The 23,062-nt window shown below is 39.4% G+C and overlaps 1 protein-coding gene across 6 annotated transcripts in view; it reads left to right on the top strand.

Moving 5' to 3' along the window:
* REPS1 (RALBP1 associated Eps domain containing 1) overlaps positions 1 to 23,062 on the top strand; it is a 39,370-nt gene that overhangs the window by 9,545 nt on the left and 6,763 nt on the right. For 2 of the 6 annotated variants that reach the window (XR_014006345.1, XM_081187875.1), the window contains exons 3-16: positions 2,278 to 2,474; positions 3,982 to 4,123; positions 8,468 to 8,595; positions 9,079 to 9,241; positions 9,772 to 9,835; positions 10,694 to 10,848; positions 11,819 to 11,955; positions 14,249 to 14,329; positions 16,025 to 16,112; positions 17,800 to 17,901; positions 18,706 to 18,778; positions 20,499 to 20,617; positions 21,326 to 21,390; positions 22,796 to 22,978. Coding sequence is in view for 5 of the 6 variants with exons in the window: in XM_081187875.1 (XP_081044001.1) it covers positions 2,278 to 2,474; positions 3,982 to 4,123; positions 8,468 to 8,595; positions 9,079 to 9,241; positions 9,772 to 9,835; positions 10,694 to 10,848; positions 11,819 to 11,955; positions 14,249 to 14,329; positions 16,025 to 16,112; positions 17,800 to 17,901; positions 18,706 to 18,778; positions 20,499 to 20,617; positions 21,326 to 21,390; positions 22,796 to 22,978 (1,697 nt within the window). In the remaining variant the exon portion in view is untranslated. The remainder of the gene's footprint in view (positions 1 to 2,277; positions 2,475 to 3,981; positions 4,124 to 8,467; positions 8,596 to 9,078; positions 9,242 to 9,771; positions 9,836 to 10,693; positions 10,849 to 11,818; positions 11,956 to 14,248; positions 14,330 to 16,024; positions 16,113 to 17,799; positions 17,902 to 18,705; positions 18,779 to 20,498; positions 20,618 to 21,325; positions 21,391 to 22,795; positions 22,979 to 23,062) is intronic. The other 4 variants (XM_081187877.1, XM_081187878.1, XM_081187876.1 and 1 more) reach the window with 4 other exon arrangements.

The following is a 23,062-nucleotide window of genomic DNA, read 5'->3' as shown; positions in this document are numbered from 1 at the left end:
GCTTCCAAAAGAATATTAAAATACTATAATACATCAAACATTAAAAGCTTCCCGAAACAGGGCTGCCTTCAGATGTCTTCTAAAAGCCTGGTAGTTGTTGTTCTCTTTGACATCTGGTGGGAGGGCGTTCCACAGGGCGGGCGCCACTACCGAGAAGGCCCTCTGCCTGGTTCCCTGTAACTTGGCTTCTCGCAGTGAGGGAACCGCCAGAAGGCCCTCGGTGCTGGACCTCAGTGTCCGGGTAGAACGATGGGGGTGGAGACGCTCCTTCAGATATACTGGACCAAGGCCATTTAGGGCTTTAAAGGTCAGCACCAACACTTTGAATTGTGCTCGGAAACGTACTGGGAGCCAATGTAGGTCTTTCAAGACCGGTGTTATGTGGTCTCTGCGGCCGCTCCCAGTCACCAGTCTAGCTGCCGCGTTCTGGATTAGTTGTAGTTTCCGGGTCACCTTCAAAGGTAGCCCCACGTAGAGCGCATTGCAGTAATCCAAGCGGGAGATAACCAGAGCATGCACCACTCTGGTGAGGCAGTCCGCAGGCAGATAGGGTCTCATCCTGCGTACCAGATGGAGCTGGTAAACAGCTGCCCTGGATACAGATTTGACCTGTGCCTCCATGGACAGCTGTGAGTCCAAAATGACTCCCAGGCTGCGCACCTGGTCCTTCAGGGGCACAGTTACCCCATTCAGGACCAGGGAATCCTCCACACCTGCCCGCCTCCTGTCCCCCAAAAACAGTAGTTCTGTCTTGTCAGGATTCAACCTCAATCTGTTAGCCGCCATCCAACCTCCAACCGCCTCCAGGCACTCACACAGGACCTTCACTGCCTTCACTGGTTCTGATTTGAAAGAGAGGTAGAGCTGGGTATCATCCGAAGATGTAAGTCTTCTGCTTGTCAAACAGAGTTGGTGTTCCTCTCTTTGTTACCTCACAATTAAGTTATTATAGTACAGTGGTGCCCCGAATGCCTCGCAAGACAAAAAACACGCTAGACGAAAGAGTTTTCCGTTTTTTGAGTCGTTCCGCAAGACGAATTTGCCTATGGGCTTGCTTCGCAAGACGAGAGTTCTTGCAAGTTTGTTTCCTTTTCTTAAAGCCGCTAAGCCGCTAATAGCCGTGCTTCGCAAGACGAAAAAACCGCAAGACGAAGAGACTCGCGGAACGGATTAATTTCGTCTTGCGAGGCACCACTGTATTTGATGTTGAGGTACCACATATTAGTAGAAGCAAATGCTGAAAACTGCTGCCTTCTCTTATAGAAGTTGCCCACCTTGAACCTCTTAGTGCATTTGACCCATAGAACTTCAAGTGGTTTGGAGCTTGACATATATAAGATGAGCTGCAATTCAGATCAGTACATAACTTTTATTTACTTCCTATTTCAGTAATTTATAACTGACAGTTGCTTTTCAGAACTTTCTGCACAACTGTTAAGATATTTTTTTTAAAGTGAAAACAAGTGAAAACAAGTGGTCAGCATTGCCATGGTCCTGGTGATCACATAAAACAAGTTGGTTTTTTTTAGGGGGGCAGCTCTTGGCTTTCAGGTTGTATGCTCTCATTGCTTGGAGGGAGGTGTATTAAAGAGAAATATAAAAGGTTTCTGTGGGTGTTGAAAAATATCTGTCTATGAAATATTTAGCATGCTAATGTCCATCTGTAGTCACTAAGGTGGAAAATTCAAGTTGGCTTCAAAGTTTGAGCTGTTAATTCTTTCTTAAACTGAATTGTCAGAATCTTGATTGTAATTTTGAATTATTTGAATACTCTATTGGTTTTATATGGTTAATACAGGGATGGGGAATCTTTTTATTTTCAGGGACCAAGCCTTTAGCTGGCCCCACCCCATAGGCCAACTTTGACAAATGGGTGTGGCAAGCTACCAGTCAATCACACAACATAGTTATGTTGTCACATGATTGGCAGGTGAGTTACCCTGCCCACCTGTCAAAACCCTTTGCCACTTACAAAGCCTGCCATGCAATCAGAGCTTGAAAGGATGGGCAGGAAGGCTTGGAAATGCAGGAAAGCATTTTCCAACCCTTTAAAGATCGTTCCGACAGAATAAGCACCTGTTTCTTCATCATTGTGTGATGGAGCAGCTCCTGTCAAAGCCAGTGCCTGCATAGAACAGACATTGGCTGTAGCAGGAACTGTTCCAGCTTGCAACAATCTTGATAGCAACTCTCAAGAAAATAATATTTTAATGGGGAATCAAAACATTTTGTAACTTAAGTGTCTTATAATAATCATGTGTGGTGTTGTTTTAACAGTCAAGGACCTCCCCCTGCCCAGATTTGTCATGTCAAAGAATGAGCAGGAACTGAGGCATTCATCGTTGTATTCTTCAGATCCTGATAACCCATCCTCCTATTCAGGTGCGATTCCTCCCCCACCAGGTAGAATACAAGTTAAAAAAGGCTCTGTGAGCCATGATGTCGTCCAGCAACGTCCAACAACAGATCAACAGGTAATGAAATATAAAGACTGACTAATGTTTTTATGTATCCTTAATGGTTTTTATATTGTGATTCTGTAATTATGTTAAAATACAAAGGGCAGTGCAAGTTTAGCAGTGATTTATTTGTTTTATAAATCTGGCTGTGAAAGCTTAGGGGAAGAAGCTCCAGAACAAAGTGTGTGTGCAGAGGGAGGCAGAAGCCCCATTGTACAAATGAACCTCATTCCCCACATGTGTACCCCATTTAGTGCTATGTTGAATTCCATCCCTGGTGCCAAACAGAATAGAATCACTTATTATACCTTGTAACTTTGCATGCAGGTCAAAAACTAAATTTGCTGCTACAGATTGTGTTGTCAAACTAGTCTTACAATTTTGGCTGCAAGCTGATTTCGCAAGCACGCTAGTTTGAGTATATTGCTCCCCCCCCCTTTATTTAAGAGAAATTACACTATATTGCTCATACTATTGCAGCTAAGTTACAACTAAAGCTCCTTGAGAGGTCTTTGTTAGTGCTTTAGGTCTTTGTACATCTTTTTTTCTTTACATGATGCACCCATATTCTAGAAAAAGGCTAGGATAAGCCAGTCTGGCCACTGCATTATGGACCAATTGAAGTTTCAAAGTCATCTTCAAAGGCATCCCCATGTAGGGGATATGAAACATCCTTGCAAGAGTGGCCTTCTTTGGATTCAGCTCTCTATCCTGTCATTTTTTTCCAGACACTTGCATGCAATTCTGTCTAGGTACTCTTATTTGGAGAGCGAGATGAGATTTCGTTACAATCTTCATGATCATTTTTATAACCAGTACTATATTTTACCAGTAGCATTTTAGTTTGGTGGCAATCATGGGTAGGTACAGTCATACCTCGGGTTGAAGTTGCTTCAGGTTGAGCCTTTTCAGGTTGCACTCCACGGTGACGGTTTCGCCGTTCGTGCATGTGCAGACGGTCAAAATGACGTCTCGTGCATGCACAGAAGCGGCAAATCATGACCTGCGCAGACGTGGGTTGCGTTCGCTTCAGGATGTGAATGGGGCTCCAGAACAGATCCCGTTCATATCCAGAGGTACCACTGTGTTGACTAACAATTTACCATGGCATCCAAAGTCTGCAAGTAAGGCCTGTTTTTCTAAATCTTTTATTTGTTTCCTAGTAATAGGAGCTTTAGCAATAATGAAACGGTTTCACTTTTGGAGATGATATAACAAGCTGAAAATGAGTCCAGTGAATTACACAACTGGTTCTGATAACATACCATAAGTAAAAATAAGTGGCAAAATCTAATATGGCTAAATTACAAGAACTGGCTATTTATTTTCAATATTCATTTGAATGCATGACAAGTTTTAATGTGCCCACTAAGTTTTATTATTTGCCGTGCCCTTGATCTTTTTGTTAGTATTAAAATCCCACCTGTTCTTAAGAAAGAATTTGTTCTTAAAGAAAGTGGTTTTTAGAAGATTGTTTTAGGTACATAGTATAACATTTTTAAAACTTCCTTTGTTTTATTAGGAGTCCACATCTCCCGTTGTTTCACCGCAGCAATCTCCACCAACCTCTCCGCACACATGGAGGAAGCACAGCCGCCATCCCAGCGGAGGAAATAATGAGCGAGCAGGGCCTTTTTGGGCTCCCTTTAGCGAAGCACAAGCAGGTATAAATAAATGTCTTGTGTTACGCTTCAAGTGTTGCCTGAGATTGTGGATTTCTTAATATAGCCTAGTAGTGCCCCATGTATGAGGCAGGCCACTCTAGGGAGGTACAGACTTGAACCAGGGAGACAAAAGTAATCCTCTGGCCCACCTCATTATGTCCTGATCAGTATGTTCCTTTCACGCTAGTAAAAAGTCAACTAGGAATGTGCACCCTTGCCTTTTACCTACCATCTTGCCCCAGTACAACATCCCATCCTTTATTTTGGTCTAAGGAATCATTGGTACAATCCTGTTTTTTGAAAACTCTTAATTTCCATAAGATTTATCTTTGTGAGAATGCATCTGGCCCTGCAATATTATTTTGATCAGTTTTTGTTTGCTTTTGAGGGAGATAACTTAAGTGTTTCAGCTTCACACAAGACTGTTTTCTTTCTGGTCACTTGTACACTAGAGGAGGCCCAAACATTTTATTGTGATAAGGAAATTCAGTAGTAAAAAGTTGCAAAGGCTTGTTAGAATATTTCAGGCAACAACAAGAAGGACATAAAATAGAATGCGTGTTCTGTTTAATGACGCTTCACATTAAAGCTTTAAATTGTGAATTGCATTGAAGAAGGCAATTTTAGGCTAACACTCTAAAGTTGGAATCTTAACCACATTTTTATAGCATCCAGTGCTGTAGGTTACACATGATCTGTTTGGAGGAGACAAGCCCTAAGCCCAACTTCCCATGACTTAGCAGCAGCAGGACCAGGGGAAGAGTAAAGCAGCCACAGTTTTTGCTCTCTGTATCCGCCTGCTTGCTCACTTGTGGTTAACGATAATTTAACTTAATGTTACATGCTAGGTGTGCTTATATGAACATTATTTGGTTTAGACAGTGACCAGAGGAGTAAGAGAGATGTTAAAATAGAGTGTAAACGCTATACTAAAAATAGCACACTATGTAGTGCTTTCAAAAATAGCTGAACCTTGAAAAAGAAAAGTAGCTAAGTGTTCAAAGCATTAGAAAATAAAGGGTATTTCAATAGACTTTTTAATGGAACCCAAATCAATAAAAACTACTTCTTAGACTGTTTTGTGATGTTGGACAATGTCAGGTAATATAGCATCACAGCCAGGAAGGACAAACTGACTAGCATCTAATGTGGTGAGCATCTTTGAGGAGGCCCAGAAGAAAACCAAACCTCCAAATAAAACTATTTTTGGTAGGCAGATACCAAGCAAGACCATGTATATTCTGCACTAAAAATAAATCTGCAACCTGCCTAAATTATGTACTGTTAGTAAGCAATTTGTCTTATTTTGTGTATTTTTTGCACATTTTCTCTTTGCATTATTTTTATCCATATTTTCCTAGCCTGGGTATGGGCAAGTACATTGAAAACTTGCATCTAGCCTCCTAAAAAGCTTATTCTGTCACATTGTGTGCTTCCGAGTTTTCAGCAGATGTTGCCCATACATTGTCAGGTCTAGCTTATGGGCACAAGAGCTGCATTTTATTTTTATTTTTTTAAAAAAGGAGGTTGAACTCTGTGCTTAGTACTATGTTTCATTAAATTATGTCATACTTATATCCCTCGTACTGCTTCCGTATTTGCCATCATTAGGATAAACCTTGGAGCTTGATCAGAATTGTTTCTTGATTTCTGCTTGAGAGTCCAGCTCTACTGTTCCAAAGTATCTTTGCTCAGTTTTCCAGTCTTTGCATGCCTCACTTTTTATTGCAATTAGGCCTAAGTCTTAGGCAAGACCACCTTGAACTCTGATAACTTTATGGACAAATTTAATAATCTATCTTTTTGTTGTTGACTGTTGTAGGATAATGAGGTTTTTATTTCTGCCAGAAAGTGTATATAGTTTCAGTAATCAGTTGCTATTTGGTTGTACCGAGAAAGTCATAAGTAGCGGGCAGTTGAGAACTGCAGCTTGCTTGTGCTCCTGTTCAAATTTGCATTGAATAATTGTTGGGTTGATTTCTTAGGGCAGGATTCAACTAATGGGTCCCATCGGCGCAAGCGCTGTGCAAGGACTTCTCCCTCACTTATCCCCTGAAATTGACTTGGCACGGGGGTCAGGAGAACCTCTGGAACAGCACACAGCGAGAGCAGAGGAGAGTGGGAGATTGTTCCACCTGGCAAGCCAATGCTTGCCTTGACAGAACAGTCGCCTTATTGCAACATTGAATTCCCCATTTTAGGGTGATTTATCATTTGTGACATTCAAATTAGACAGTTTGGCAACGTGTTATACAAATAATCTAGAAAGTTCAAAGAAAGGTATTTAAGGCAGCCAGAACAAGAATATAAAGCGTTCTAATAAAGTGTTCCTTGTTGGAAATAGAACTTCTGGGGCATGTTGGGACATCAGTTGTTAACAGGGAACCAAAGGGCATTGCTTGTCTTGAGAGCTGGCAGTGAATCATGTCACCTCATCATTTGTCCATCGCTACTACTTCACCACTTGCTCCATCTGAACCATCATTATTTCCATACTACTTAGATAGAAGCCAGAGCTTTTTCAGGGGTGTGTGTGTGTGTGTGTGTGTCGGGGAATATTGTTTATACATAAACAACCCAGGCCCTACAGATTGGCAGCCGTGTCAAAGAGTTTCAGATCAGCTGTGGTGAAGAGAGAGAAAAGTTAGCAACAGCAGGGAAGCTGGACAGTAGTGACCATAAGGAAGACTACTATTAGGCCATACTTGAAGTAATAGGGGAAAAGGCTTTTTCTGAGGAAGAAGTCTCCTTTGTCCACTTAGCAGCTGTTGCTGCTTTGCTACAGACTAGATCATTGATAAACAGAGCCGTTTTGAAAAGAATGGACAAGGTCAACTGTCAAATTTTGAGGTAGCGCTTCAGCTTTTTAAAATACTTTAAACAATCTAATTACTTCAATCTAGCGAGTTCATTTGCAAAAAGGTGTTATCATTAAATAGTCCAGAGTACCTCACCCCCGAAAAACTTCAGTAGAACAGGATTTACTTTTGTTAGATTTATTAATAGCACTCTTGTGAATTTAATAATAAAAACTGTTCCAATTCTTCCTGTGCTGGTTCTAAAGAGGAAAAGGAGCTTCACATCTTTCCTTCCTCTACCAAAATAGACTCGTATTTATTAAAGAGGGATTAATTTTCCTTTGCACTGAAAAGCGTGACCTTTCCTAGCAAAAGAATAGTAATCTGTAAGGTATTAATCTAGGAGAATTCTGCTTTTCAAAGCCTTTCCCCTATTAAAATAGTTTTAGTGCTCTGTGTATAGTCCTGCTAAGTATATGCATGAGAATGCTAAACTTTCACTTGTGATACACAGAGATTTAAGTTCCTGATTTTTTTGATATACTACAGTTAGTATTTGTCATCCTTTTCTGGGAAGGGCACAAGTGCTCTTTGAGTGTGGTAGTGGCCTCCTGAATTAAGGAGCAGGCAACAATGCAGCACAGAACAAGAAGCAGACCATAGTCAGGTTCCAGCTCCAATCTAGAATTGTGAAAACCCACTTTAGAGGTCTTTTATTGCATAAGCGGTATATGATATTTGTTATATAATTTTTTTCTGTGATATCCTGTAGATATTGGTCTGTTACAGGGCATCATAGCCACACCATGGTTTGACCATTAGAACCATGCCTTTTGCTCAGTTGCTCATTCCTCAAATGCTTGTATCAAATTCCTTGCATCCTAGTGTGATGGCCAGTTTGTTGCATTCAGATCAGGCAAACAAGTTTGTCACATGGAGTAGTTTGTTTACTGAGTGGAAAGAAAACAGTCATTTGAACTGGGTTTCTAATCCTTCTTTGGAGATAAACTTTGGTTTGTGATAGCCCTAATTTACCTAATTAAGTTGCATGGGTCAGTGGGTTACCATAAACCAGGGAGTAAGAAGGGTAATGGGAGTATTTGTGCCTGATTTATTTCCCAGTTTACCAAGCCCTCATTTGGCCTCATTGTCAGAATTAAATTATAAACCAGGGACCAAAGGGATGCATAGGTTCCTGTGTGGACCTTGTTCTGGTCTGGGGAATTGTTTGTTTTCCTAGGTAAAGGTAAAACCAACCACAGGCTGGTTAAGTTCAGCCAAAGGCGACTATGGGATGTGGCGCTCATCTCACTTCAGGCTGAGGGAGCCAGTGTTTGTCCACAGACAGCTTTCCGGGTACCGCTTCTGTCCCCTGTTTTCCTAGGAACAGCACCCCACTCATCAGTTTTAGGAACATTTTGCAATGTGGCACTGCATTGAATCTAGAATCATGTGATCTCACATAATTTGTCCCATGGTTCCTGGTTATGACTTTTCTTGAATAGACTGTGTGGCAGTCTTGAAATTGAACTGTTTTGGTTTTCAGGCTCCTGTAATACTGGTGATCCCATGTGGTCTGGCCATTCACCACCACCGCACCAAGAAAACTGGGTCAGTTTTGCTGATAACACACCAACCAGTACTATTTTAGCCATGCATCCTGCTTCTGTCCAGGTGTGACATTTTATTGGTATTCTTTTGATTTGCTTCATTCCAATTAATGTCAGTCATTTTCATATTGTCACCAAAGATTCATGCCGTGACTCTAAATGTGAGTGTGTTTAAGATCAGTCTCTGATCTATTCTTCTTTACATAAAATAACCTCTTTCACTGAAGATTCTTGATCAAGCAAATCTTTTAAGTTAACCTGCCAGCATATGCAAAACTAACTTTCAGCTTTACTTTGTCCTTATAATTATTTTAAACTATTCTTTGCATAGTTTTCATAGCTTTGTGTTGCTTACATGAATGTTGCTACTTCTATCTTAAGTATATTTTCAAAATACTTTCTTTAGAATCCCACCTAACCAGCACAAACTGGAAGACTTCTAAAGCTACTTCAATAAATAACTTTCATTTCCTTTCTTAGGTCAATATACAAAATGGTAGGCTATTGATACATTTATATAATGCTGAAGAAAAATGTTTCCTTTCAGGACCAGACAACAGTCCGAACTGTAGCATCAGTTACTACAACAAATGAAATTCGTAGGCAATCAAGTAGTTATGATGATCCTTGGAAAATAACAGATGAACAAAGGCAATATTACATAAATCAGTTTAAAACCATTCAACCTGATCTAAACGGATATATTCCAGGTGAGTTCTTTTAAATACATAAGTTACAAAAGTACATATTTCAATTTCCTACTAGTAAAGACACTGGGTTGATTTCTAAGATTCTATAAGCAGAGTTGCATTCCTGGTTCTTGCTAATGGAAGGGAGAGGCAGGTTTTGTTGATTTCCCATGTGCCCTCCAAAATCTGTTCTAGTGGGTCGAAAGATCCTCTGGAACAGTGAGGCAAGCAGTGTAAGTAATCCTTTAATTTAAAGAATCCTCTGATTTATAGAAAGGAATCTTAGGCACCAACCTCATATTTTCTTGGACTTTATATACAATTTATATGCCATTAAAGTTTTGTGATGAGTGCTACAGTTATATTATTGCATACAGTATGATTCCAGATAATTTTTAAAACTAACGTTAGAAAATAGAACTCTCTTTAGAACCTCACTATTTTCAGTATTTCTGCAATACACTTACATATTTTTTCTTGCAATACACTTATAATCCTTCCAAGTTATAATTTTACAATCAAAGTTAAACGTCATTGTTTTAATATTTCAGGTTCTGCAGCTAAAGAATTTTTTACAAAATCAAAACTTCCTATTCTTGAACTTTCGCACATTTGGTAAGTGTGAAATATAGCTAGGTTGGGGAAGTTCCTTTGTTTCAAATCATATTTCTTTGGTTGTGGAGCTGAAATGCCTAGCATTTAAATTACCTTTCATAATTTACATTAAAACATATCCCCTGCACTGTCAGTGTAACTTTTGCTGCAATCCTATACATGCATACTTGGCAGGAGGTATCACTGAACTTATTTGCTTACATCTGAGTAGATGTGTAGGCTTGAACAGTTAGAAGTGAAATCCTATTCCCATGCAGATCAAATAATAAACTTTCATCTGACCTAATTTTGAAATATTGTGTTATAAATCGCCATATTGCTGAATACCATATTGAAATAATATCATGATAAGTTTCAGCAAGGCAATATACCAGTGAGCATTCAATCTGCATTCAAATATTTTGAATGATTCCTCATGTTTTACTTAAAAGGACATTTAAGAAGTCTAGGCTTAACCCATCTCTCAAAAAACTCACTTTTCTTGTATAGAATAGCAGCCAAACATTTGATTCAGCAACATTGTATATAGTGTCTTTGATCCCATGTTGCTTGCTCTTTCTTTTTTGTAACAGAAGGCTCCCATTGGCTGAAATGGGAAGAAGTGATTTTTGCCAATTCCACCTTCCCCTCTAGTTCCTTGTGCCTACCACCCATGCTATTACTTATGGTACTCCAGTTTTCTGGAGCAGATATTCAGGAAGCATAGTGGATTGTAGTGGGAAGGTGAAATTGCTGAACATTGACCTCGTTTTAGAAGCAGAGTGCCAGACTGTGTGGTGTGAGCTTAAAGCTTTCTCAGTAAAAGTGAAGTTCAATAGAAACATAGTTTAGAAGTAATACTTTCCCTCGCCTTTTCAGGGAGCTGTCGGATTTTGATAAAGATGGTGCATTAACACTGGATGAATTCTGTGCTGCTTTCCATCTAGTAGTTGCTAGGAAGAATGGCTATGACTTGCCTGAGAAACTGCCTGAAAGTTTAATGCCCAAACTGATTGATTTGGAGGACTCAGCAGGTATTTCCTTTCTTCTGTAGAGTTTTGTTCCTTTAAAACTACTGTTAAAAGTAGGATGTCATTAGGCAACATAAAATTTACAGTGTAAATTGTACTAATTTAAGGTTGACTCAGAATATATTCATTGAAATTAATGGACTTAAACTAGTCATGATCATTCATTTCAGTGGGTCTGCACTGAGTAAAAGTTAGTTGAATGCAACACAAAGGCCTGTTAACAAGGAAGCAATTTCTTATTCTTGGGGTGGTTTTGTGTATTGTGAGTCACTGTTTTAGAGTCACTATTGAAAATGTGGTGAGAGATGGTGAGAAAAGTTAGAATGGACTGAACTTGCAGTATGATCCCTCAAGCTAGCAACTACATTTTTGTAGCCAAGCTCCATTTCTTTGGAAACTATAAGTAAACAGATTCAAGGGTGTTTGATCTTAGCAAACTCATGTACCCAAAAGCAATATGTGAAATTCCTATGATTCCACAAATAAGTTAATAAAAACTATATTAATGTTCCTGTCTGAGACTTTAGTATGATTGCCGACATCCCAAGGGCTGCCCTTGAAGGTTGGGACCTTTTGGAATAGAATTTCCATGAGGGTCTGTTACTAGAAAAGACTCTAGCACCTCTCCCAACCTCTGTAGGAGAAGAGAGATTGGAACTTCCTCCAGTTTGTAAATCCCGTTTTCAAGCTTCTGGTTTCTTATTTCAGTATCTGTGTCTTATTAATTTAAATTGCAAGAGTGTTGCTAAGAAAACCTTTTAAAATAGAATAGTGTTACATTCCTTGAGCCCTATAATTTTTAAATTATCACTGCTGCAGTGTATATATTTTGAAAATGTGCATAGATAACCTTGCGTTACAAGCAAGCTTCTGTAATAAGTGAGGTTGATACACAGAACAAATTATGGCTAGTAAAGCTTTGAATTGAAACCTAATTAAGACGTTAACACACGATTGTGCTTGACTTTCATAGTGGTTCCTGTTTCAGAAGCAGGGGATCAGTCTGGTGAGGTAGGTTATGCAAGTTCACCAGCAGAAGCACCTCCAAGCAAATCACCGTCAATGCCATCACTAAATCAAACTTGGCCTGAGCTGAATCAAAGCAGTGAGGTTAGCAAACAGTATCTTACTTTGAAAGTTTCTTATTTTAAAATCTAATGTATGACACACTATGAACTAGATGCCACTGTGCCATAAAAGCTGGCTTATGTACCTCATTTTGAGTGTTCACTTCATAAACTGAGCAGAAATATATGGCCTTGATCCTAAGCCATAATACATAAGGGTATATTTTGAGATTGTCAACAGGTGCTCAAACATTTAATTATTAATCTATACTTCCGCTTAATCATTAAAGGTGGACTGTTCCATCGGTGATATGTCCTCTATTCAGCATTAGGCCTGTTGTTACCTCGGTGGCATAATTTCTTGACAGTAACAGTGCCTGTGCAGAAGACCAAGATTGGAACAAGTTGAATCAGTGTGAAAATATTTTCAGTAACATTACAGTACAATCTAATGTTCCTATATAAACTATTTCATTGTCCACTTAAAAAGGTGTAGCAGTTAATGACGAGACCTTATTAATTGTTACTCTACAAGTATCAGCAGTATCAGACAGGGTTAGGGCCTGAAAATGTAATACTGTACATACTAGAAGTCAGTACAAAATCCAGAATCAGGGTCAACAAGGGATGATGATGAGTGACAGAAGTGGCCCCACAGGTAATTCAAGTAACAGAGCTCCCCACTAGATTTCCCTTCTTAGGTATGAAACATTCTGGTTGTTGTTTTTTAGGTTCCTAATTTGATTGCCAGGTACTGACATAAGTCACAAGCAGGATGGGATGATGTTGTGGCATTTAGCAGCCATCAACAGAAAGCATTAAGATTTAAATCCCTGATACATCAGGCATTATCTTGGGTAGAATCGAAACAGCTGCTTAAGGTTCATTCCAAGGAATTCTGCTGGCCTGGTGGGAACTTCTAATCTCCATGCCATATCACAAACAGCCCACATGCAGTATGGGGAACTCCTTTTGAGGAAACATGTCTAGTTATAATGGATTAGTCATTATATCTAATATTCATATTCTTAGGGTATACAAGTTTTCATGAAGTGTGTTTTTCTAAATGGAGCATAATATTTCTGTATCTGGAAATACTATTTCTTAGGGAGTTTTTGATTTTCAGAGCTCTTACTAAGCAATATGTATAGCAAATCAATGCATATTAATTATTTCATGTGCCCCTTATACATTTTCCCAGCCACATGTGATCTGTTTATCCCTGAGCAGCTGTTTATAGATAAGTGGGCCCATATTACTGGGAAAAGATATAAAGACCACCTGAAAGAGGTTGCTGAAGTGTTTTGGTTTGACTAATAAGTTACTCACCATTCCACTAACGTGAGATACATTAACACCAATCTTCTACAAAGTAATCTGCCTTTCAAATCCTAGATCAAATCTTAATTTCTTTGATGCCTGGTTTTTGCTATTGTGTCCATGTCTTTTTTTTCTTTTCTTAGCATGAAAAACCGACTTGGCAGTTGTGTATTATGCCAGAGCATGTCCTGTATCTTGTTGAAATGATTGCCAAGGTGGACTTCCCTACTGATTTACCGAGTTTGAACTTCTAATCCTTAGCATTGTTTCAATTATAAATTAAATATTTCTACACTGGTATAAAATGTACTCAGATTAGAAACATTTTTGAGGATTGCTTCGGGGATTGCATTGGCAAGTTGTTGGTAATTTTGTAAAAGTGTTATCTGTAGCTTTTATTCCTGATGCATTTTGAGGTGAAAATTAAAACAATGTACAAAAATCCAGGAAAAATTGGAGTACACAGGGTTGTATCCAAAGTAGCACTATGTGAATATTCCATCAGTGCAGGGATTTTTGTTTGTGCAATGAAACATTCTCCCCCATCCCTCCACCAACTTGCCCCCCACATTTCCCAACCTTCTGTTGAATTTTTTAGGATGGCACGGGATGGGGAAGGGGGAGGGAATTCCCATTGCACAAGTGGAAATCATTGCACTGACATGGATATGTTAGCTGAATGCCGCCCATTGTATTTACACATACAGCATGATCAGACATTATAAGAGGTTTCTATTGTCAGTAGCTTGATTTTGTTGTTAAAACATACACACTTACTTTCACAGAAGGGAAATCTCTTGATTTGCTCATACCCTATGCAATACTTGACAGTTAAATTCTTGGTAGCATTGAGAAGCCGAAAGGATGAAGCTCAAAATACATTTTTAAAAATGTGTGTGTTGACAGTTTTTGCAAATAAAACAACTGCCATTGCAACCTCTGAACTACCTTAAATCTTCTCCAGGAAACCTTTACTCCATCTCTCATGCTGACTTGTCTCTCCTCTGTCTGTTCAGCAGTGGGAGACATTTAGCGAACGCTCCTCAAGCTCACAAACTCTGACCCAATTTGATTCTAACATTGCACCAGCTGATCCTGTAAGTCAATCACTTAGCTTGCTTGTTTGAAATTAATTTTATTAACTCTGAATTTTCATTAATTGTATCTTGCCTGTTAATGCATGATTCTACAAAGCTTGGTGGGAAATGGTGGCAGAAGTCATACATTTTATCTGCTTTAAAATTTATTGGAGGAATCATATGTCTGCAGTATGATTCAAGTTTAATTATAGAGCATTTTATGAGTTCAAGAAATAAAATGCAGTCTGTTCATTATTATTTTTTTGAAGTATCTTCAGTGTACCGAGTGTGTTGAAATTCTTATTCATTATGGCTGTGACACTTTTTAGCTGCCTTGTGCTGAAAAACAGGATTGAAATTAGAAAATAAGTATGGTAACTTGCCAAAGACCAGTTTGAACAAGGACAGCCAAAGTCACATGCAGATCCAGTCCTTTCATCCCAAAGCCCACACATAAAGCCCTTTTTTATAGATACCATGTAATCGCATTTGCTAATCTTCATTTTTCTACTTCTCCTAAGTACATGTCACTGCTTTCATGAACACAACCACTGTCCTCTATGGACAACACCATGGCAACAGGCGTTCCTTGTCTGTATAATGGCCCGTATGTGACAATTTGCCCAAGTCATATATACATCCTTCATTCTCCATAGTGTGGTGTTTCTCACAGTTTTTAATTTCAGGACCTCTAACAAACATACTCTGCCCTCATGTACCCCATCCCAATGAGAGCCATGTATTGGGCATGTGATGGTGCATAATCTTCATTCACTGCTTTGTGAATGACTCCCACACTGCCTGAGCAAAGCACTAGAAAGGAACATCTCTGGCTCTTCCTCAAACCAGCCAGGAGTGGGGAAGGGCTCCTGTATATTCTCTTGCTGTCTGCAGTTTCCGTAGTTGGTAAGTTAAATCTGATGAGAGGAAAATCAGTGTGTGCTGTAGGGTCTTCCCTCAGTAGAACTGCATTCTCTCATGTGACTTGTCATACTGTTTTAGAAACACAGTACTAAAGGCACAGACTTTTTTCTTTGAGAGTGCTAAAGCTGAGCAGTAGGTAATGCGGGGTGGGCTATGAAGCATCTTGGCAGGTGGCCTACAGCAAGTGGGTGGGATGACAGCTTTTGTAGAGCCATAGTTTTTCTTGGAGGGCCAGAAGTGAAGTGCTGTTGCACTTGCATCCTGCTTGCCAGTTTTTTATGGACATCAGGCTGGCCATAGCGAGAGTAAGATGATGGACCTTTGGAATCTTAACCAGCCCTGTGTTACACGTACTGCTGTACAACAGAAGCAGTGTGCAGCACAGTGTGGTCTAGCTGCCACTGTGCTGTGACCATATACTTTCATATATACTTCACCGTGTAAATTGCTACAAATTAAGGCACATGAGCTCCTGAACAACTTATTTAGAAACACATATAACCTTGTGCAAGCAGGATATTGTGTGCAAACTGCTTAAAGTGTTTGTTTAATGGGCAGCCAGTAAGCTTTGCTCCAGTGAGGATTTGCCCAATGCAGATAAGCAAATGATAGGCTTCCATGTACTTTGCTAGTGAAAGAGCTGTCATGTACTGTTTTGAGTATCACAACAAAGTTGCAACAGAGTTTGTTTTAGTATTCAACCTTTTTAATAAAACTTTTGATTAAGCTATCAACTTTAGACCAATTAATTCTACTAAGCTAAATTCAATTTATACTTCTTTGTCTTAGGATACTGCTATTGTTCATCCTGTTCCTATTAGAATGACTCCAAGCAAAATTCATTTGCAAGAAATGGAACTTAAAAGAACTGGAAATGGTAAGTTGTTAGGTGGTGCCTTTAGAATAACCTCTACGTAGCTAAACATTAATTTTCACAAGCACAAGCCTATCAAACAATGTATTCATTTTTGTATCCATTGATCTTGTCACTATGGGGTTCTTGAAGCCATTAATAGTTTTATCCTATTCAGTTATTACACTGTCACATTCACATGAAATGCTAAACCAAGAAACAAGCCATTCACTAGCCACATTTAATTGTGTGAATGAGGCTAGGGCTCATCAGCTCCCTCAGCTTCTTCTCTGGTATGGCCATGAGGAGATCAGAAGGTTCAGCTTCTGGTTTTAACTATCTGCAATTTGTTACTGTATTTTTCGCCCTATAGGACGCACTTTCCCCCCTCCAAAAATGAAGGGGAAATGTGTGTGCATCCTATGGGGCGAATGCAGGCTTTCGCTGAAGCCTGGAGCGCGAGAGGGGTCGGTGCGCACCGACCCCTCTCGCGCTCCAGGCTTCAGGAAGCTCTGCGCAACCCTCGGGAGACTGGCTCCGAGGGTTGCGCAGAGCTTCCTGCAGTCCCGGGCTCAGCGCAGTTCTGCGCGGCCATCGGTAGCCCGGCACGAAGTCGCACCCAGCTCCCGATGGCTGCGCAGAGCTGCCTCCAGTCCTGGGCTCAGCGCACTTCTCCCCATCGCCAGCCCCACAAGCTCGGGGGACAGCGGGGAGGCGGAGCGCGCCTTCCCGCTGTTCCCCGACCTGGTTCTTCCAGCCCCGCACCTGGGGGGGAAATAAAAATTATTTTCTTTATTCCCCCCCCCAAAAAAAAACTAGGTGCGTCCTATGGGGCGCAAAATACGGTACATCAGAATTGGGAAAAACTAGCTTGTTGAAACAAACCATCTCCAATCCGTGGTTTGTGAATCTGGCTTTCATAGTCAAAATTAAGCACAGTATAGGGACCCCACTGGAGAAGGAAAAGGGAGCAGGTTGTTGACAGGAACAAGGCTTGTTCATGTGCATCTGAGCCAGGCCACACTTTTCTAGCCTGATTTAGCTTGCACATTTATTGAGAAGCTAAAATTGCAAAGGGGGGTGGCATTGAGTAGAACTCTATATAGAAGTGGTAGTATAAAAATACTGTAAGACAATGCAGAGAACAACAAGTACATGGATTGAGGGTGCTTGAATTTTAAAAAAATGTAATTGTGGCTTCTTATGCCATTTTTCTATAATACAGACTTTTAAACCCCTACAAATAATAGATTGGAATGATATCATTTTATGTTGCATTTGAGCAATTTTGATGTTCTTAAAATTATCGTCTTGTATTTTAATATTGTGTATTATTTATTATTTTGTAAGCCACTCAAAAGCATGTTTTGATGAGTGGCCATTAATCTAGTAATAAAATAAAAAATGCTTTTTCTTTTTCTAAAAGGAACAGATATCCTGTTCATGTAATTTGGCTTTTCAGTCTTCCCTTTGCATTCCCCCAAAATCTGTTCCTGGGGATTGGTGTGTGATATGATGCACATGGAGAGGGGAGTTGATATCCACATATACACATGTGTGGCCAGAAATGCAAGTTATGATCTTAGCTGTTCAAAATTTTAATTTTGACATATTACTATGGTGTCAGACTTTGAGCATTAGGTGAAATTTGCCATAAGAAGAGAGGTAGACTAACTTACTGTTACTAAATATATATTTTATTCCTTTTTAGATCACACAAATCCCACGAGTCCTTTACTTGTAAAATCACCTGATCTTGTAGAAGAAAGTAAAATGAGTTCATCTGCAAAATTTGTAGGAGGAAATACAGTTGGCAAGTATCAATGTTTTCTTTCCTAGTAGGGTGTCAGCCTATTTCGTTTCATTTCATTTCACTGCAAATAGTTACCGTATTTTTCGCTCTATAACACGCACCCAACCATAACACGCACGTAGTTTTTAGAGGAGGAAAATCTGTAGGCATGCCACCCGTAGGCATTTCCTCCATAACACGCACAGACATTTCCCCTTACTTTCTAGGAGGAAAAAAGTGAGTGTTATGGTGCAAAAAATACGGTAAATGACTGTAGTGACTGTAGTGCATTCAGCAGCTACTCTGGCCATCTATGTGCAGTGGGAAACACTTTAAAATGCACATTTATTTTGTGTTTGAAAAAGGATGTGAAGCATCCTTCAGAGTTGGGGATTGAGATGTCTTATTCTTTAACACACTAGCCACTCTGATGCCCTCTTAGACCTCTTTACACATACTTTAAGGATTGTGTCTGGTAGCTGCTAGCCAGTTGGAATCCATTCAGACCTATATAATTTCTCAGATCTTCAGTCAAAGTAGTGGAAATTGTAAAGTACATTTTTGCAGTGCAGACCCCTGGGTTAGTAGGTATTGTTGATTATTCCAGAGTAAAGGGGTATGATCTAATATATGTGAAGAGGCCAGATCCATTGTAGATTCTGGTATGGAAACTTGTTTTGCTTATCAATTTTGTGTCACTTGTGACCAACATACCTTATTTATAGAAAAGTCACTTGTAAGTTTTATTCTGTAAGATTATTCTGTGGAATAATCAAAACATGATTAATCAGTAAGCAATGTATGATTTTCTTTTTCTTATATCAGCAGATGGTTACAGCAGCTCAGATTCCTTCACTTCTGACCCAGAACATATTGGAAGCACTGTAACAAGACAACGGTAATTAGATGCTTAAATATGAATGATGTTAAAGTAGCAACTCCTATCCAAGGGTAAAGTACTCAGCTCCTACTCCACAGTTTGTCCCCCCAGACACACAGCCTGGTAATCTCTAAAAGAAATTCATAATTCTAGAAGGAGTCAATTTCCTGATTGGTCTTTTTGTGTGTGTTTGTGTTGACATAAGAGCTGCTGCGTCACTTCCTAAGTCAGGCATGCCCAAACTTGGCTCTCCAGATGTTTTGGGACTACAACTCCCATCATCGCTAGCTAACAGGACCAGTGGTCAGGGATGATGAGAATTGTAGTCCCAAAATATCTGGAGGGCCAAGTTTGGCTATGCCTGTCCTAAGTGTTTATTGGTGGTATAGCAGTCCATAAGTTTAACAAGCACTTAGTGTTAAAACGCTCACAGAAAAGTGCACTGAGTTCCAGAATAAAAAGGGTGCAGGGTGGTGCTTCAGTGATGGTCTCATTCAGTGGTGGTGTTCTGTTATACATAATTATCGAATACAATGCCTCTTGACACAACTGTTTTTGTCTTGTGTCTTTTCCTGGCTCCAAGAATATATTCTCAAAGAATTTAAGCACTCCTGCAAGCTGTATTCACTTACCACCATTTTTAACTGTCTATTTGTCAGTCATAGAATAAGATTTCCTTTCCTCCATTCTGCAGCCTGAAGTGAGGATGGGCAACATAAAGCCCTCAGGTCAGATCCATGATCCATAGGGTGCTATTAGAACTTTGGAAATATGTGTGTGTGCTGTTTAGCAAACTTCTAGTTTCCAGCATTGTGATGCAAACCTGTAAATTGCAAGGGCAGTGAAGCTGAGTTTTCCAGAATGCAGAAAGATCTAATGATATAAAACTATTTCCCAGTATTGCCACATGTACACATTCTTAAGTATTTATACAAGGATGACTGTATTCTTTCCATTATTTTGGTGAAAAAGGAGCTTGTCTCATTTTAGAATAGAAATTGTTCTCTGGAAACAATAGGCTATCCATTTTCAAGCTGGTTTGATAGATCCATGCAGAAAACAGGCCCTATAATTTGAACAAGGTGACTTCCCCAGTCTAAACAAAATAAAAAAATTCCTTCCAGTAGCACCTTACAGACCAACTAAGTTTGTTCGTGGTATGAGCTTTCGTGTGCATGCACACTTCTTCAGATACACTGAAACAGAAGTCACCAGACCCTTATATATAGTGAGAGGGTGGAGATGGCTATTACTCAGAAGGGTGGTGGGAATGGGTGATTGGCTGATCGGTGTGGTAAACCTCTTGACTACTGTGACTGCAATTGGTCTTACAGGAAAAAGCAAGGGGTGAGATGGCTAAAAATAGCTTATTATGTATAATGAGATCAGAATCCAATGTCTCTATTCGAACCAGATCTCTCCATGGTTTTAAGTTTGGTAATAAGTTGCAAATCAGCAACTTCCCTTTCCAGTCTATTTCTGAAATTCTTTTGTAATAAGACAGCTACTTTGAGATCTAGCTGATCTTAATCTACAAGTGCAGGTCTCTTCATTGTATCACGGCTGGCAGATCACAACTCAGTACTTTTCAGTTATCTTCAGTAGTTAAAGTTTAGATGTCCAGCTTCTTAAAGAGCAAATTTTACTGGTAAGGAAACAGTTGCTGTGTTCTGATGAATATATGGGACTCATGAACTACAGTTTGCAATAGAATTTCTGTAGTTCCATTGTTTTTCAGATCACATTCAGGGACGTCTCCCGACAATATAGCTCCTCCACCACCACCACCAAGGCCTCACCCTTCGCACTCAAGATCATCATCTTTAGATATGAACAGAACCTTCACTATTACTCCAGGTGGGCATGGTTCAGATTCTTTTATAAAGTCAGTTTATTTTATTCATTCTTAAATCAGGGTCACTTGGGTAGTTCTCCTTTCTGTTTAGAACATTACTGAATGTTCATGATGTTGAGACAGTTGGGAGGAAAGGTTGTTTGTTTCAGTCATGTTTGCAATCTTGGGTGGAGGACGGTGTTAATATTTGTGTCCTAAAATATAATTATTAATGGGAACATGTTGCACAAGAGAAATTTTCACAATGCTTTTCAGCAGAAAGCCTACCTGAAGATTTAGATCTCCTGTCAGCTCCTGTCTTGCTTTGTTTGCGGGAATCATCTGGAGCTGCAGCCAGTTTGTTGAAGTGTGCCTTACTTTCTTCTTTCTGCTTGAGGCACGCCATCCTATACACGTTCACTCAGAAGTGAGACCCCTTGAGTTCAGTGGGGTTTACTGCTGAGTAAGCGTTCACAGGATTGCAGCCTGCGTGATCAAGATTACATAGGCTAATCTGTAGGAATTTTATGAGTCAAGAAACTTGCCCGAAGGCCTAGGTTTTGGAACGTGCTGAGCCCTTAAACCATGTAACAATTAAAATACAGCAGCAAGTGACTGCTGAAGCTTGACCCTGCTTACATCCAAACAACTGCTTGTTTTAAAGTACTTAGCCAAAAGTTGTTAACACAGCTGAAAACATATTTAGTGTTCTAAATATTACTGCCTTGTAGGTCAACAGCAAACTGGAGCGATTGCCTACCCCCCTGCAGTGCCTCCAAGACCTCCACCCACACAGGTTATTCTTCGATTTCTGTTGAAATTGTAAATTAATTGCATCTTTTCAGCGGTGGTACCGATTTCTGTTAATAATACTGTAATAATCTCTTCATTGAATAGTTCCATCTCAGAACAGGGAAAAATGAAATGAAAGAAATGTACAGGAAAACGATAATAAACAAAAACTACAGAATCCATAAAAATAAGTCCAATAAATATCCTGAACAATTCCATCATAAAACAGGGTAAGCTAAGCTGCAGTGAGGACAACTGTTAAAATTTTCAATTTAACCAAATATCTGGCTAAAGAAAATGGAACATCCAAGCATGTAAAATCACCTAATGACATTTTGGGATGAGGTGATTGGCAAAATTGACAAAATCTTCCCCCAACACATTACAAAGATCCCAGAATTAGCCTTACTGAATTTGTTTATAAACAAGAACCTGGAGCTGATCACAAACCTTTCTTTAAAAGGCTAGCTGCTGGTGACAGCATGTACGATCATCACTGCCTTTTGGAAATACCTTAAAGGAGCAAATTTAACATCTTGGTACAAGACATGGCAAATACCTCTCACTGAAAAATTAACAGATAAGTTGAGAATGGTGAGAGGAATTAAAGAGATACTTTTGTGAGAGAATGGTGGAAATGTATTGCCTTCACAAACATGCCAGAAAACAAAAGAAAGATATCGAGGGTATATACTAATTTATGGATATCATCATAATTATATTTTATCTGTAATACTGTCAATATTTTATGGGAATTGTCATCTATAGAACATAAGCAGGGGCCTCTCACTTGTTGAATTCTTAGTTTCTATTCATCTACATTCTGTCATGTTTTTATATTTCACAGGACATTATGTTCCAGGTATTCTGGAAAAAGGATTTTAATAATTACTTTAATAGTAATAAGAATTAAGCAATCAAATAACCTTTCCACCACAGCTTGCATCTGGGGCACCCCTTCGCTACCCCTTTGTGAGAGACAATGATGGCCTCACTATGTGCCAACAGACTCTCTCACTCTGTGGCTTCTGAGCAGCTTAACAACTTTTACCCCTGTTCTCCACCCTACCCAAGTTGTCACACTGAGTGGCATGAATCATTGTCTACATGCACCCACAGCAATAAAATATATTTTAAAAATGTTTTTCTCTTATATGTTTATATGGAAGAAAACAACTAGCAAAATAAACATATGTCACTTACATGGTGACAAATTATTCAGAATGTCTCCCCCTGTCATCTTATAAATATTTACCTGAATTCAAATATGCCTTGAATATTTAGGTCAGAAAAGAACTCTGTTTACTTGGTTAGTATCCAAGCAAACTTTCTTATCTGAGCGAGTTTTTACATTCGTAAACTTTTTAAAAGTACCAACATAATCTGTGACATTGGTTCTCTTCCTGTAGGCTGGAGCTCATGTTCACCGTTCATCAGATGCTGAAGGTCTAATAGCACACACCAGTACCTCACCTCAGCAAATACCAGAACAGCCAAACTTCGCAGATTTTAGCCAGTTTGAGGTTTTTGCTGCATCAGGTGTAAATGAAGAAGAGGATGATGAAACTGAGAAACAACCAGAGGTTTTGCAGGTTAGCATAGACATTATATCTTCTGGCTATATTATCTGAGAATCTGTTAATTGCTGTCCAGTTATATTCATGTGGTAGTGTTGA

This window comes from Podarcis bocagei (genome assembly GCF_964188305.1).
Source record: "Podarcis bocagei genome assembly, chromosome: 3".
Taxonomy (NCBI): domain Eukaryota; kingdom Metazoa; phylum Chordata; class Lepidosauria; order Squamata; family Lacertidae; genus Podarcis; species Podarcis bocagei.
This window is presented reverse-complemented; position numbering and strand designations above follow the sequence as displayed.